The sequence below is a fragment of the Austrofundulus limnaeus genome, unplaced genomic scaffold, assembly GCF_001266775.1.
Source record: "Austrofundulus limnaeus strain Quisiro unplaced genomic scaffold, Austrofundulus_limnaeus-1.0 Scaffold85, whole genome shotgun sequence".
Lineage (NCBI taxonomy): Eukaryota > Metazoa > Chordata > Actinopteri > Cyprinodontiformes > Rivulidae > Austrofundulus > Austrofundulus limnaeus.
Genome location: NW_013952487.1, coordinates 1,647,640 through 1,661,264, shown reverse-complemented (window position 1 = coordinate 1,661,264; position 13,625 = coordinate 1,647,640). Strand labels below are relative to the sequence as shown.

The window sequence follows — 13,625 nt, the reverse complement described above, 5'->3', positions numbered from 1 at the left end:
ACACACACACACACACACACACACACACACACACACACACACACACACACACACACACACACACACACCCCTAACAGACAGTCGACTTCGGTGACTTCATCGGTCACCATGGCAACAACAAGCATGTCCATCACTTGGCTGAGCTCCGGTGAAACATTTCACCTGTGATGCGTGAGCAGCAATCCTAAATGTTGTGGCTTAAACAACAAATAATCCAGAGCTAAGTGTATGTAGGACCACCTATTAAAAGGATTCGGTCCTGTTAAATGTGGATTATGAAGCACAGAGTGGCCACTCCTTAAAAGAAGAGCTGAATTATCTGAGAAGCTGTGCCTGCTGCTGTGGGGACTCATCTTCTCCGGGCGGCACGCAGACACAACCGCAGCGCCACAGACATGGAGTGTTTCGCTGCTGCTGGAGACCAGCTTGTCAGCCATGATGTAACCACAGCAGGCAGCTGGGAAGCAAATGTTAAACATCTCCTCATCCACATCCCTGAAGGATTTTCCCGCCTCAGACTCGCTGGGCCGATAAGCTGCCGCCACGAGCTCGTCAAGGTCAGCAGTTATCTGGCCCCACCCGCTATTTACATAGCATGTCCCTCACAAGAGCCGGAGCTCCAGGAGAGGCGGTGGACACTTATCTAATCTGAGCACTCCTCTCAGTCAGGATGCTCTGACAGAAGCAGCCAACGCTGACACCTGCTGGCAGAAAGCTGAACTGCAATACCTTCTCATTTCAAACAGACATGACCTCTTTTACTAAATGTGAAGCTCCTGTTAGGATCCAAAGGAGAAAAATAAATGATGTGATGTATTTTCAGGTTAAAATGTTTATACATCATGACGTTCTGATCCTGTGCTTGACACGTGAACAGGGACATGTTTTCATCTGAACAAAACAAAACAAAAAAACTTTAGACAAACAGAGCATTAAGGGATTTGAGAATTGGCCTTTTTTGTTAGATAAGGTGTGGGTTTTTTTGGTTTTATCTTATTTAACATACTGGTCAGGACCCATGACTTTATTGTTTTGTTCTAATAAGTAAAATCTGAAAGATGTTTTATGTAATTTTGCCTGATTGCAATAAAAAAGTCTGCTACTATGATTTAGAAAGTTCCTAATCAATTTTTTTAACAAAACTGTTAAAACTGTGCGTGAATATCAATTTAAATTATATCAGTGATGAAAACATGAATGCTGTCCTAATTTTAGATACCATCATAATTAAATCAGATCTATGCGTTTTGACCAAAGCCACTGTTATTTGCTAAATTTAAAATAGGTGGTTGTGATGACTAAATCAGAAGAAACACTTGTGGAGGATTTTCTGAGATGATAATGGACTCAAGAATTAAATAAGTAAACTGTCTTTTGTTGCATTTACTTGAAAATTAGAAATAAAGGAATGAATCAAATTAGGAAATAAAGAAATAAGAATACTGCAATTGCAGGTTGTGATCTAGAACAGAGCTATTCAACTGGCGGCCCACGGGCCACATCTGGCCCAGGAGTGACCAAAGTTTGGCCCGCTAATTGATTTATTCGTGTTTTGAGCCCAAACTCCCGGTTTTCTACTTTAATTACTATAAGTTCTTTTAATTAGCCATAGACATGTGTGGTATCTACAGAAACGTCAGAATCTTGGCTAGAAGCTGGTAAAAACATTTCTGTGCACACTCAAGACAGGTAAAATTACAAACAGTTGAAGATAAAACTATAAAAGTGAAAATAAAATTTGTTTGAAAATTTGACAAGTCAGAGATGTCAAAATAATATTTGTGTTAAACACGAGGCATAATGTGTAATTTTTGCTTTTCGTATTGTTTAAATATTACTAGTTTTATACGGTTCTGTATGTTGTATTCATGATTAAATGCAGCAAAATAAACTATTTCAAAGGTAACAGATCTTTGTAATACTTGGTTTATTTACATAATAAATTTCATTGCTGGATGTTGGGCCCCTGAGCTGTTGGCCTGCAGTAACTGTGGCCCCCAGAACAATTTAGTAAAATAGCTTTGATCTAGAGCCTACACAAAGGCCTGAATCTATGAGCCAATTAGGGCTGCATGATATTAGGAAAGCCTGCGATGTGCGATATTATGACGATGATATGAGTTGCGATAAGTGAACAAATACACAAGTATGTAGTGTTGATGGTGATGAGCAATATTTCAGGTTTCCGTTTGAATGACAAAATGTATAAACGCAAACTTTTGAGCCAACCATTTATTGCAGTTTATGCAGTTTTTTGTGATATGCATATTGCACAGGCTGTTATGGCAATGACTATGAATTTTCGATATATTGTGCAGCCCTAGAACCAATCAGAGAATGTTTGTGACCCAGAGCCTCTGTCTCAGCTCGCTCTATTGAACACAAAGTCAAGACAATAAGTCTTAAAATCCAATAGCCTAAAACACGTACACCTGGGTTCTTAAACAAAACATAAAAACCTTTGAAGCAGAACTTATGAAACAAACTTTAGTTATCATTCCTGCAGTGAGCAAGAAGAATCTGCCTGAACAACAAAGAATGTGTCACATATATAAGCACAGGTTAGTAAATGCATTTCCAGGTGTGATGTTAAGATCCATATCTGCAGTGTTTTATAACCATCTCAGAGAAATGGCTCTTTTTTTTGCAGGTATGAGTATCAGTTTAATCAAGGATAAGCCAAATGAAAATACAGCAGAGCTCCCAGCCAGAGAAGCAGCTGATATAAAGAGAGATATTTCCTCTGGTGAGAAGTCAGCAATCAGCATCAGCCAAGCCTTTGATTTCTTCCCCTGCGGTGCCTTCGTATTACTGTGACGAGCTCAGACACATTCAGTGTAGCGGGGTAAAAGGCAACTCTTTATCTTTAACCTTTGGGTGGTGCTGAGACAGAATCTGCATGATACAGTGCAGATGTGCCGAGTGAATCAGCGTTTTGTTCTCCTTTTCATCTCAGCCATGAAAAGCCACCTTCAAAATGGCTGCTCGCCTACAGCTGCTCTGCTCACTGCAGAGGAAGCAGGGGGGGCCATTAGACATCAATGTGTGTTTGTCCTCGCTGTCAACAGTTCATCATGTCCCCGGCTTCTCCTCCTACTCCTCTCTCTCTCTCCAGCCCTTAAAATAAACTCGTAACCTGTACTGTGCTCTCATCTCCTTTTTTCTGTTGGCTTTCAGTTTGACTCAACAATCAAACTCAGTCTGTCTCTCTGTTTGCAGTCGCAGCATTTGTCTTAAAAACTCAGCTGAAACTGAGGCTCATCGTGCAATGAACCGTGTGCAACAAATACAGAAAATGGCACTTTATTCAACATTTGGTATACTAATATTTTTGACCAATTTTGACCAACAGTCAGTGCCAGTAAGGCATTAGGAACTTGGATCCAGGGTTATTACAGTTAACTAAAACTAACTGAATAACCAAAACTGAAACTGAACAAACATTTTAGTTAACTAAAATAAATAAAAAGAAAAACAAAACAACTTACTAAAACTGTATATTTTACAAAAATAACTAAAACTAACTGAAATTATAGATAGAATAACCTTAGTTTTAGTGTTTGTCAATTTATTTTGAGCCATGTGGATATTTTTAATTTTTATCTTCAAATCAAGTAGTTTCACATTAGCTGTGGTCTGTAACAACATTTGTTTACAGTCTGCTGCTGCTCAGCATCACCAGCTAAAWGATGACAGCAAAAGTTGGGAGAAATCAGCGATGTCCACTTTGGGATTTCTTTGAATATGACTGTGAGAAAAATCAAAACAAGTGTTTTGTAGTAGAAACAGGTGATAAAACAGGTGGAATACTTCTCAAGAGAAAAACTGCATGAATCAAGCTCACACAAGATGCTAACTATGACTATCTTGACACGCTAGCTTCTCTCAGTAGCTCATGTGAAAAACAAGCAGCAGGTAGCACCAGGTTGGAGTAGGGTTGGGCATAATCGTATCGTTTACAATTAATCGTCAGAAAAACATTAATCGATTATTTTTTGGCACTTGACGATTAATACGATTAATGCCACCAGGCGGACTGACTGGATATTTCCCCGGTCAGTCCGCTTGGTGCTCCTCTCTGCTTCAAATATGACGAACATTTAAACAAAAGTTCTGTCATTTATTTATCTATCAACACAATTTAAAATTTGAAGTATAGCGTGAAGTCTGATTTTGACACAATTTGGAAAAGATTTTTATGAAGAGCAAATCTTTCCCACTAAATTGGTCATGTGACTAGGACATAAGGGCGTCCAGGGACTCCAGAGGATTAATCGTCAAATTAATCGTTATCGGCTAAATGCCACAATTAATCGTGATTAATTCTTTTGCCAGTATCGCCCAATCCTAGGTTGGAGACAACCATTATCGTCCTAAAATTATCACCCAAGTTTTTAGTTGGCAAAATTGAGTTACGCATTTATTTTAGGAAGGTGTCACTATAACGGACACTTTAACTAGTGGCCAAAAAGCTGTTGGTTAGTTAACTCCCAGGAACATCACAAGCTGGAGGATGCATTGGCAAATAAACTATTAAAAAACAATACTAGAACTAATAAAAACTAAACTAAACTAAAATTAAGCATTAAAAGTGCAATAATAACTAATAAAAGCTAGCAAATCCACTGTAAAAACTACTTAAAACTGACTTAATTAAAAGAAAAAAGTCACAGCAAAATAAAAATACAGTATAATGAAAAATCCAAAACTATTATAACCTTTCTTGGATCTCTTGAAACTGTATTGTCTTGCAAAGAGCTTCAAAAACAAGTCAATCTATATTTGTCTTCTGAGACCTTTACTTGTTGCCAGATGAATAAATGTTTGACAGCACATTGGCCTTGGAGATTATGAAGGGTTTTTTGATCATCACTTTCAGTTCAACTTCTTTAAAAAGCTTAACTTTAAAATGGCAGCGTGCGCTTTAAAACCTGACTGTTAAAACACTTTTCATCCAGGATAACCATTCTGCCATGATGTTAAGAAATGGTTTTAAAAACAGCCGAAATACGGATGGTCTTTGAGGGTCTTGGTAAAATCTTCAGGGATATATTAAGAATACAGTACATGTAATCAAACATGATAGGTTGTGGAGAGTTTTGAGCAGGCACAAAACATCTGTATTACAGTCGTGGTTAGGGGTGCACCAATTTTGGGAGATCGGAGATCGGCCGGTTGTTAGATAAATTTGGTGGGGGGAAGAAAATCTGCTTTTCTACCTCCACAAAGGTCCGAAAATCAGCCACTGTCCCCTTTTGCTCTGCTGTGAGCTCTGCCTAATATCCCGTTAAAACAAGTTTGTATTGTTTCAAGGTTATTCATTGTTTTTCAATAAAAAAAACATTGGAACATTGAAGGTATACTGTGACCTTATAACATCTGACAGTATCAGCTAATGAAAAAAAACAGTATTGGCCAAAACCAAAATCGACAGGTCAGACTTTTTAAAGATCGGAGATCGGCCAGAAAACTGCAATCGGTGCACCTCTAGCCGTGGTGGTTTATTATTATGCTGGCAGCATCTCGGGGTACTGGGTGGTGGCAGCTAACCATGACACTGTACCAGGGCGGGGATTGTGATGGGATCATTGGCTGTGTCTCAATTCACGGGCTGCATCCTCATGAGTACATAGGCCATTTGGGCCACATCCTTCCCAGTCCAGATACTCTGCATAAAACTGCTGTGAAATGAGACGGTCTAGCCTCCGCTAGACGTAGGTTTGCGTGACCACGAGCTACGGTTTCATATCAGACATGAATTTCATGAGCTAAGTTGCTAAACTTACATTTAAAATCAAATTATTTGTCCGTGATGAATTTCCAAACCACGCCAACTTGGTAAAAAAAAATGAAAACTCCACCGTCTTTGTTTCTCTGAATCCTGGGATATTCACGGCTGGGAAGGATACTTTGATGCATCCTGGATTTTCAAGATTTTCTGGGTCGCATGAGGAGGAGCCTTTAAATTGGGACAGCACTTGGTACAGGGCAGTGATGTATGTGGCCGACAATGAGGACCCAGCCCATGTAAGAACGTGATGCTGACATAAAAAAGCACGGGGAGGGCTGAAGGAGAGCATCTTAGGGATGTGAAGCAGCATCGTTTTCAAACTTGTCCAAATCCAGCCACATGTGGGTCGGGTTAGTAATGCAGGCGAGCGTAGCAAGGTTTCCATCTAAAGCAAAGTGAAAGAGCTACAAATAAATCCAATCATTTTAATCTGTGAAACACATCCAGTCGATAGAACAAACCTGAGGCAATAACACAATGCTGTTTTGCAATTAGATGGGTTCTGTTGAAACTAAACAGAAACAGCATGCAGAGAGGTGTCATGTGACTTCATATGTTAAGTCATTCCCGTTTAAAATCACTGCGTTTCAAAATCTTTATATTTACAGACGTCTAAACCTTCGAGCAACAACTCCCAGCCTTGCCGCGAGGCCTCAGACATCAGTCATGCATTGTTCATTTGCATTAAGTAAGCTACATTTAATTTCCCAATCATCTGTTGGCATGGCTTGTAATTAGATGCTAATAGAAGCCAGTACTCTTTGAGGGCGGGGGACGGTGAAAGAGGAGAAGGAGAGGATTGCATAATTATTACAGAGATAAAGACCTATCTCCATCAGCCAGCACTCGCTCTTGTTTATGGTCCTTTTCCTCCTACTGATGTGCATTTTAATCTGTCTCCAGTGTTTTATCCTTGATTTGACTCACTGGACCTGAAGGACACGTGGAAAGACCAAATGACAGAACTGTTGTCCAGATATATCATTTATAAAGTCATATCTTAGTAATCACAACAGACAAGTGATAAAGTCCAAGAATTAATGCAGTAAGAAATAAAACACTGAATAAAATACTCAAATGAAGTTAACATTTTGTTTTAGTTCATTTAATGAGTTTATTTAATGACATGTTGAACATTCAATAGATTTTTGTTTATGTAATTAGTCTATCATTATATTAATGGAGTTTGACAATTTTAGTTTATTTAATGAGTATTGTGTTGACTTAATGACACGATGAACACTCAAAAGGTTCTTCTTTTATGGGTTTAGTGTGTTTATTTAACGGTATTTACAATCATTGATCATCAGAGTTTAATAAATGTAATGTGTTAATTTAATGTCATGATGCGACTGGACATTTTGAATTTTCCTCTGGGAATCAGAAAAATCTATAGAAAATGTTTGCGTTTTTTTTCCAGTCAGAATGATTAAATGTTTTTGAGTTTGAATCCAATGAAAATAGATTTTTTTTCTGTCTATCTGAATGTTTCTGTGGGAATATTTTGAATAAATTATTATTATTATTATTATTATAGTATTTTTAATAGGGGCAGATATGAGATTTTTTTCTTCTTTCTGCTGCCTCTCATTTCATTTAATATGTATTTTTTTTGTGTGTGATTTTTTTTTTTGTTTTTAAATTAAATGAATACATGTCCTGATGCATCCCAGCAATCCAGGTAGAAAAATCAAAAAGAAAAAGTACTCTGGACGAGTTCCTCTTTAATGAAATGTTTCGTTTCTCCTCCAAGAGACTTCTTCAGTCTGAGGAGTTTCAGGTAAACTCAGCCTTATAAGCTCCGCCTCCACATGGACAAACAGGTTGGTCGCATGCAAGAGGACCATCAGCCAAACAATAGATCGTTAGTGCCTTGATTAGCTCTATTGTTCATAGAGGGTCATGTGCTCCATTACCTGACTATCGTTGGGGCCCTGAGTCACACCTTTTGCTCACAGGGGGCGGAGTCATATTTGCAATAACAGTGTTGTAGGAGGAGGACAACTGGACACGAAGGCCTCCACTTCTGTTTAATGGTGGACGGTTTTTCTTCCCAAAGATGGCTTCCTTTACTCCTCTCTCAAACCAACGTTCCTCTCTATCAAGGATGAGGACATCATCTCGGAAAGAGTGACCGCTGGTCTGTAGATGAGTGTAAACTGCAGAGCCCTGGCATGTAGATGAGTGTAAACTGCAGAGCCCTGGCATGTAGATGAGTGTAAACTGCAGAGTCCTGGCCTGTAGATGAGTGTAAACTGCAGAGCCCTGGCCTGTAGATGAGTGTAAACTACAGAGTCCTGGCCGGTAGATGAGTGTAAACTACAGAGTCCTGGCCGGTAGATGAATGTAAACTACAGAGTCCTGGCCGGTAGATTAATGTAAACTACAGAGTCCTGGCCTGTAGATGAATGTAAACTGCAGAGTCCTGGCCTGTAGATGAATGTAAACTGCAGAGCCCTGGCCTGTAGATGAATGTAAACTGCAGAGTCCTGGCCTGATGATTTAAGTCGTCTGTGCTGGCTCATTCTTTTGAACAGTGGCTGTTTTGTTTCCTTGATGTGTAACTGATCACAGTCCTCCTGACACTTAACAGCATATGCAATATTACTGTCTGTGCCAGAGAACTGGATCTTCGGGGTGAACCAATCTTTGTCGTAATGTGTTTTGGGGTTTGAAAACCACTTTTTTTTAAAAAGCCATTTCATCTTTTTGATTTTTCAGCCTGGATTATTGAGATGCATCAGGACTTTCTGAGCCAGAAAAAAGTTTTACTGATATTGGCTAAACTATTAGGGGGCTTTGGTGACACAAGTCAGAGTTAGAAATACCAAAATAAATCTAACTTAGAATACATAAAAATGTTTTATCACTGTAATGCCTCATAATCGAGTCCATAAATGGAGAACAAAACATTTAACTTTGTTTTATGTGGACTTTGAATTAGAGGCAGTGCAAGTTTTGACTTTGTCATTTAACATACAACCGCTATGAGCTGCAGATGTGATTCTATAGGCATGTTCCAGGTCTCATTTAACTGACTCGAGAGTGCTCCCCGCTCTGTGATGCTCTCTAATTGGCTGTGAATGGCCCCTCGGGTCGCTCAGGGAAGCCTTTGATGAGGCTGGAAGACTGGCTGCTCAAGTGGCTTTTGAATCAAGCTCTCCAAGAGAGGCTGAAAGCAGCTGGCTGCTTCGCTGAGTGATGAACACACTAACAGGATGACGAGGAAGAGGACGTGCACTCGCAGGAGCTCATTAACTGTTCACTCAGACAAGAAATCACAACAAGAAAAATATAGCTAGGAGTCAGGAGCTGCTGGTAAAACGACTTCCTCTGACACAAAAGATGAGTCGTTTTAAACCTGCTCGACGGAGTGATTCCCAAAGAGCTATCAGCTGAAAACTGGTCATACAGACGGATGATGCAACTCTCAGGTCTGGTGTCGGGTTCTTACTGCAATCCTGCTCATCTGATGGATGTGGTATTTTTAAACCTGAGGTTTCTTTTGTGTTCAACTCGTCAACTTTACTTCATATTTAAGCTTCATCAGCCAGCTTCATCATAATCAGATAAAAAGACAGGACATAAAAAGATATCAAAATGCTAATAACGTTATTTTTAAAGTGCCTGTGACATGCATATTCATGAAATACAAAAAAATCAAAGAAAATGTATTTCTATTTAAGAAACTTGGCATAAAATACGTGATTTTACCCATTATTTTCTTTTGAACTTGGCTCAGCTAAAGTGAAACAGGAAGTGACATCAAAGGGGAACTCTTTGAGAAAGAAATCTCCCTGGTTTTTTGTTTATTTAAACAATATTATTTGAACTATGACTCTTTCTCATCTCTCTATGATAGTGATTAAAATAATCTAAAGAAACATCAGATTCTTCTCCACAGTCTGTGTCGTTGGCCTTTGTAGCAACGTCCTGTTATGCAGACATTCCCTTTTGACATCACTTCCTGTTACTGAACATGCAAATATCTCAACAACTGTTCATCTCAGCAGCATGAAATCTTTTTTTACAATATGTTAATAATGTTATCTTTCCATAAATACATTCAATTTTATTACAAAATTTGATGTCACGGGCACTTTAAGGTTAAAAAGAGCTACAACTTTGTCATTCAGGCTGCCTGAATGCTAGGTCTTTAATGTGATCTGGTTTTTCTCTGTTGAGTTCAAGAGTTTGGAAAAAACATTTATATTGACTGAATCTGAGTTTATCATTAGTTTAGTTATTGTATCCTACAAAATAAAAGCCCTCAACTTACAGCAGAAATAAAGCTGACCTTATCAAGTCTTATACCCCCACCTGCTGTCCTCTGAGGGTGAAACTGAAAAATGACGCTGCAGGAAAATGAAAACTCAACACAGAGCCACAGATCTGACGCCTCACCTCTCTGGCTTCATGATAATTAGGAGCTGAGCCTCCTCTCTGGAATAAATCAGCAGCGTGCATTAATTCTAATCACTGTGCGCAGCCAGGCTTGACCAACAGGGCCCAGGGGGGCCACAGTCCTGTCTGAGCGTTTGAGTCCCATTCATACGGCCAACCATGCTGAACCACGCTCTTCAGGGTTCAGTGCAGAGCTGCTGCAGTGGCAGCAGAACTCTGGGAGTGTCTGACCTTTACTGCAGCGCTCACCTGAGTGAACCTGAGCTGTGACCTTTTAACAAACACCAGAACAAATCAGTCTTTATGTCAGCGAGCCGTTACACTCAGGACCACCGACCTACAGGCTGTTTAAAAAAGTAGCAGCTTGGATACAGATTAGTCAAAAAAAAGATCTGGTTGTTTCATTAAAACACTCTGTAGGACAAAAAACAAAAAAGTGAATGTTTGTTTTCCTGAACCCAGAAAGGACGAGTTAATCTTTATGTTCTGAAAGACATGTTCTTATCACTGTCAGATAACGGTTTGCAGGAATGCACGATACATCAACATTAACATCGGTATCATTTTTTAGAATATCAGTATCAGTCCAATAAGTCAAACTGGGCCAATATTAACGTCTGATATTGATTTCCCACATTTTATCTTTGTGCTTGTGTTTTGGGAGAGGAAATGGTTGGACGAGTGGTATCTGTTTGATCATGATAGTAAAGCTGCGCAGCCAGGAATAACTGAAGCAGAGACATGTCAGCGGTCTGGTCGTCTTTTTTCAATACATACGTACGTACGTACATACATACATACATATTTATAGTATGTATGTATTGAAAAAAGACAAAAGCGATAGATCGATAGATGATCAGATATATATTATATATATATACATCAAAACTGTCCACCTACCTTGGATTTAACAGCCCAGTACTCCTCTGTTCCATACTCCACATGTTTGAAAGCGGTCAGGTAGTCGTAGCTGATCACCGCCGTCTGCAGACGGAAAGAATTTGAAAATGTGTGAGACATCAGCAGCTCAACTTTTCTTTTAAAAAGGTTCAAACAGAAATCAACTAAACATATTAAAGTTTAGACTGGCAGTTTGGCAAAAACTGGATTTATTTTTATTCATTTWTTTATTTATTTTTTGGGAACCAAGAAGTAGAGATCGTCTGAATATCGGCCTTTGGGGGCTGTTTGAATATAAATATTCTGAGTTGAACCCAGACTTTGTGTCTCAAGTCAGTCCAATGATCAGAAGCACAGGAGATTGTTGTCATAAGGTTACACAACTGGTGTCCCAATAAAGTGAAAAGTCGTCTTTCTAACAAACGAATGTGATTGACAAAAGAACTGACATGTGACCAATCAAATTCTGTTTAATACAGATATATTTATACTGCAGTTGTGTCAGTCTGCTTAGTCTAAACCACTCTGCCAGTGAAACTGCTGAAAAGTTGTTTCTGACATTTACAAGAGGAACTACTTGATTTGCTGCGGACCATTTCAAATTGTCTCGACATCCGGAGCGACACGATCTGATTATACAGCAATGTTACACGAATATTACTCCGTCAACAAAAACAGCTTCATACTGATGTTTTTGCTGTTCACAGTGTGACTTGTGGAAAATTGTTATGATTTCAAGACCAGGATCATCATGAAGTCTTATATTTAACATTACATCGTTCCTGACATTAGAACCTGTGAAACACCTGATGTCAAACTCACATCTAAAACTGTGCTCTATTTGAACACAAAGTCAGTTGTTATTTTTGATGTAAGAGCCCAAAACAACAGAGGTGAAAGTGAACTCACGGTGGCTGCGGCTCGTCCGAAGCGAATAACACTCAGGTCGTTGATGTCCAGCCGTTTGCTGGAGAGGTAAAAGCCAGAAGAGGCGAACACTGCTGTGGCCAGACAGGAGACTTTCAGGAGCCGGACCGCCATCAGAGGACTGTAAGAGAATGTAAAAAAAAAAAGTCCTCAAAGGCAGTTCAATAAAAGGTCCAGAAGTAAGTCATGAAGACTCAACTAAATAAATAAAACAAAATCTGTATAATATTAATGTGTCAGTCAACTGCTACGTGTGTTTGTTTACCTACAGAAACAGCCGAAGTGTGTTTATTTACCTACAGAATCAACCGAAGTGTGTTTGTTTACCTACAGAAACAGCCGAAGTGACTGAAAACAGGTTAAACATCTAGCAGGAGGTTTGCTGAAGCCAACTAGACCCATACAGGCAGGTCAATCATGTCATTCAAGATTCTGACAAATTTAGCAAAGAGTTTTGTTTACATTAAGYGCATACCCACATTTCAGAACTGCATCGAAACATTTCTAGAAAACTACTCATGTAAACTTTTACAAACTGCACCATTTGATATAGTTCAGGATAAACTACTATACGTTTCATTTTAAACTTTTACAATGAATATATTTAATGTCTGTATTTTAACTTCAATTCCTCAGCTCATCAGTTCAAAAGGTTGCATTCAAATATTTACAAATTTAAGCTTATTCTGTTGTTAAGCACTGAAGGGTGGATGTAAATAAAAAATAAAAAGTAATAAAGTTTATGAACAGTGTACTCTTCGGTTCGGCACTCACCCCAAGCAGCCAGATCCAGGTTCGAGTGGAAACTCACAGGTGTCCCTCAGCTTCCGGTGGGTCTCATGTGTTCCTCAAAAACCCTTCAGTCCATCATGATGGCTGTGACCTGCACACCGCAGTCACTTACGCAAGCCTTTTGTAACCGSGGTACGTGAACGAGCTAACAAACACACACACGGAGCTGTCAGCTAGCAAAAACACTCCACATGTAACAACAACCGCATCTTTCTTCTTCACTTACCGGTTTTATTTTTGACCTCTTGCCGTATTTCGAACSGGCAGGAAATAAATCTGGATAATGTAGTTCTTACTGAGAAGAAAGACTGAACATAAGTGTAACATAGATCGCAAACAAAAAAAGTGGGAAACAAGTAAGTTTCAGTTTWAGCTGTGTTTGGTATTTTTGAATCGTTTGCGTCAAAGTAGCGACGACTTTAGCTTGACTTTTGCTGGCTTTGACAAATGTAAACTACACTTCCGGTACAGATGTTACGTCGAGCCGGTTTCCCCAGCGTTTTCTTGCCGCTCCGCACCGCCCACCCGAGAAAAAACGCGCGTGCTTGTTCAGGGCTCGTAACCAGCGCGTAGTGCACGGCTCCGTGCACGCCCGGCAAAGACAACTACGGATACCGTGAAAGCTCAAACAACATGTTGCACCGAAGCCGTCCCACTTTGATAGTTCAATATCTTTATTCTTTATTTGATGTTTATTGTTTATTAATTGTATTTGCTGTAAAACACTTTTGTGCTGATTTTATTATTATGTGCATTTTTGCAGCTCAAACATATATGTTTGAAATTATAACTACATTCAAAGTGGGTTGCA

At 39.2% G+C, this 13,625-nt stretch overlaps 1 protein-coding gene across 5 annotated transcripts in view; it reads right to left on the bottom strand.

Annotated features, from left to right (window-relative positions):
• Positions 1–13,355, bottom strand: part of adck1 (aarF domain containing kinase 1) — a 48,672-nt gene extending 35,317 nt beyond the window's left edge. For 3 of the 5 annotated variants that reach the window (XR_001310500.1, XM_014011875.1, XM_014011878.1), the window contains exons 1-3: positions 12,797–13,030; positions 12,005–12,143; positions 11,096–11,179 (exon numbers count right to left, since the gene is read on the bottom strand). Coding sequence is in view for 4 of the 5 variants with exons in the window: in XM_014011875.1 (XP_013867329.1) it covers positions 11,096–11,179; positions 12,005–12,136 (216 nt within the window). In the remaining variant the exon portion in view is untranslated. The other 2 variants (XM_014011876.1, XM_014011877.1) reach the window with 2 other exon arrangements.
• Between the last annotated feature and the right edge of the window lie 270 nt (positions 13,356–13,625).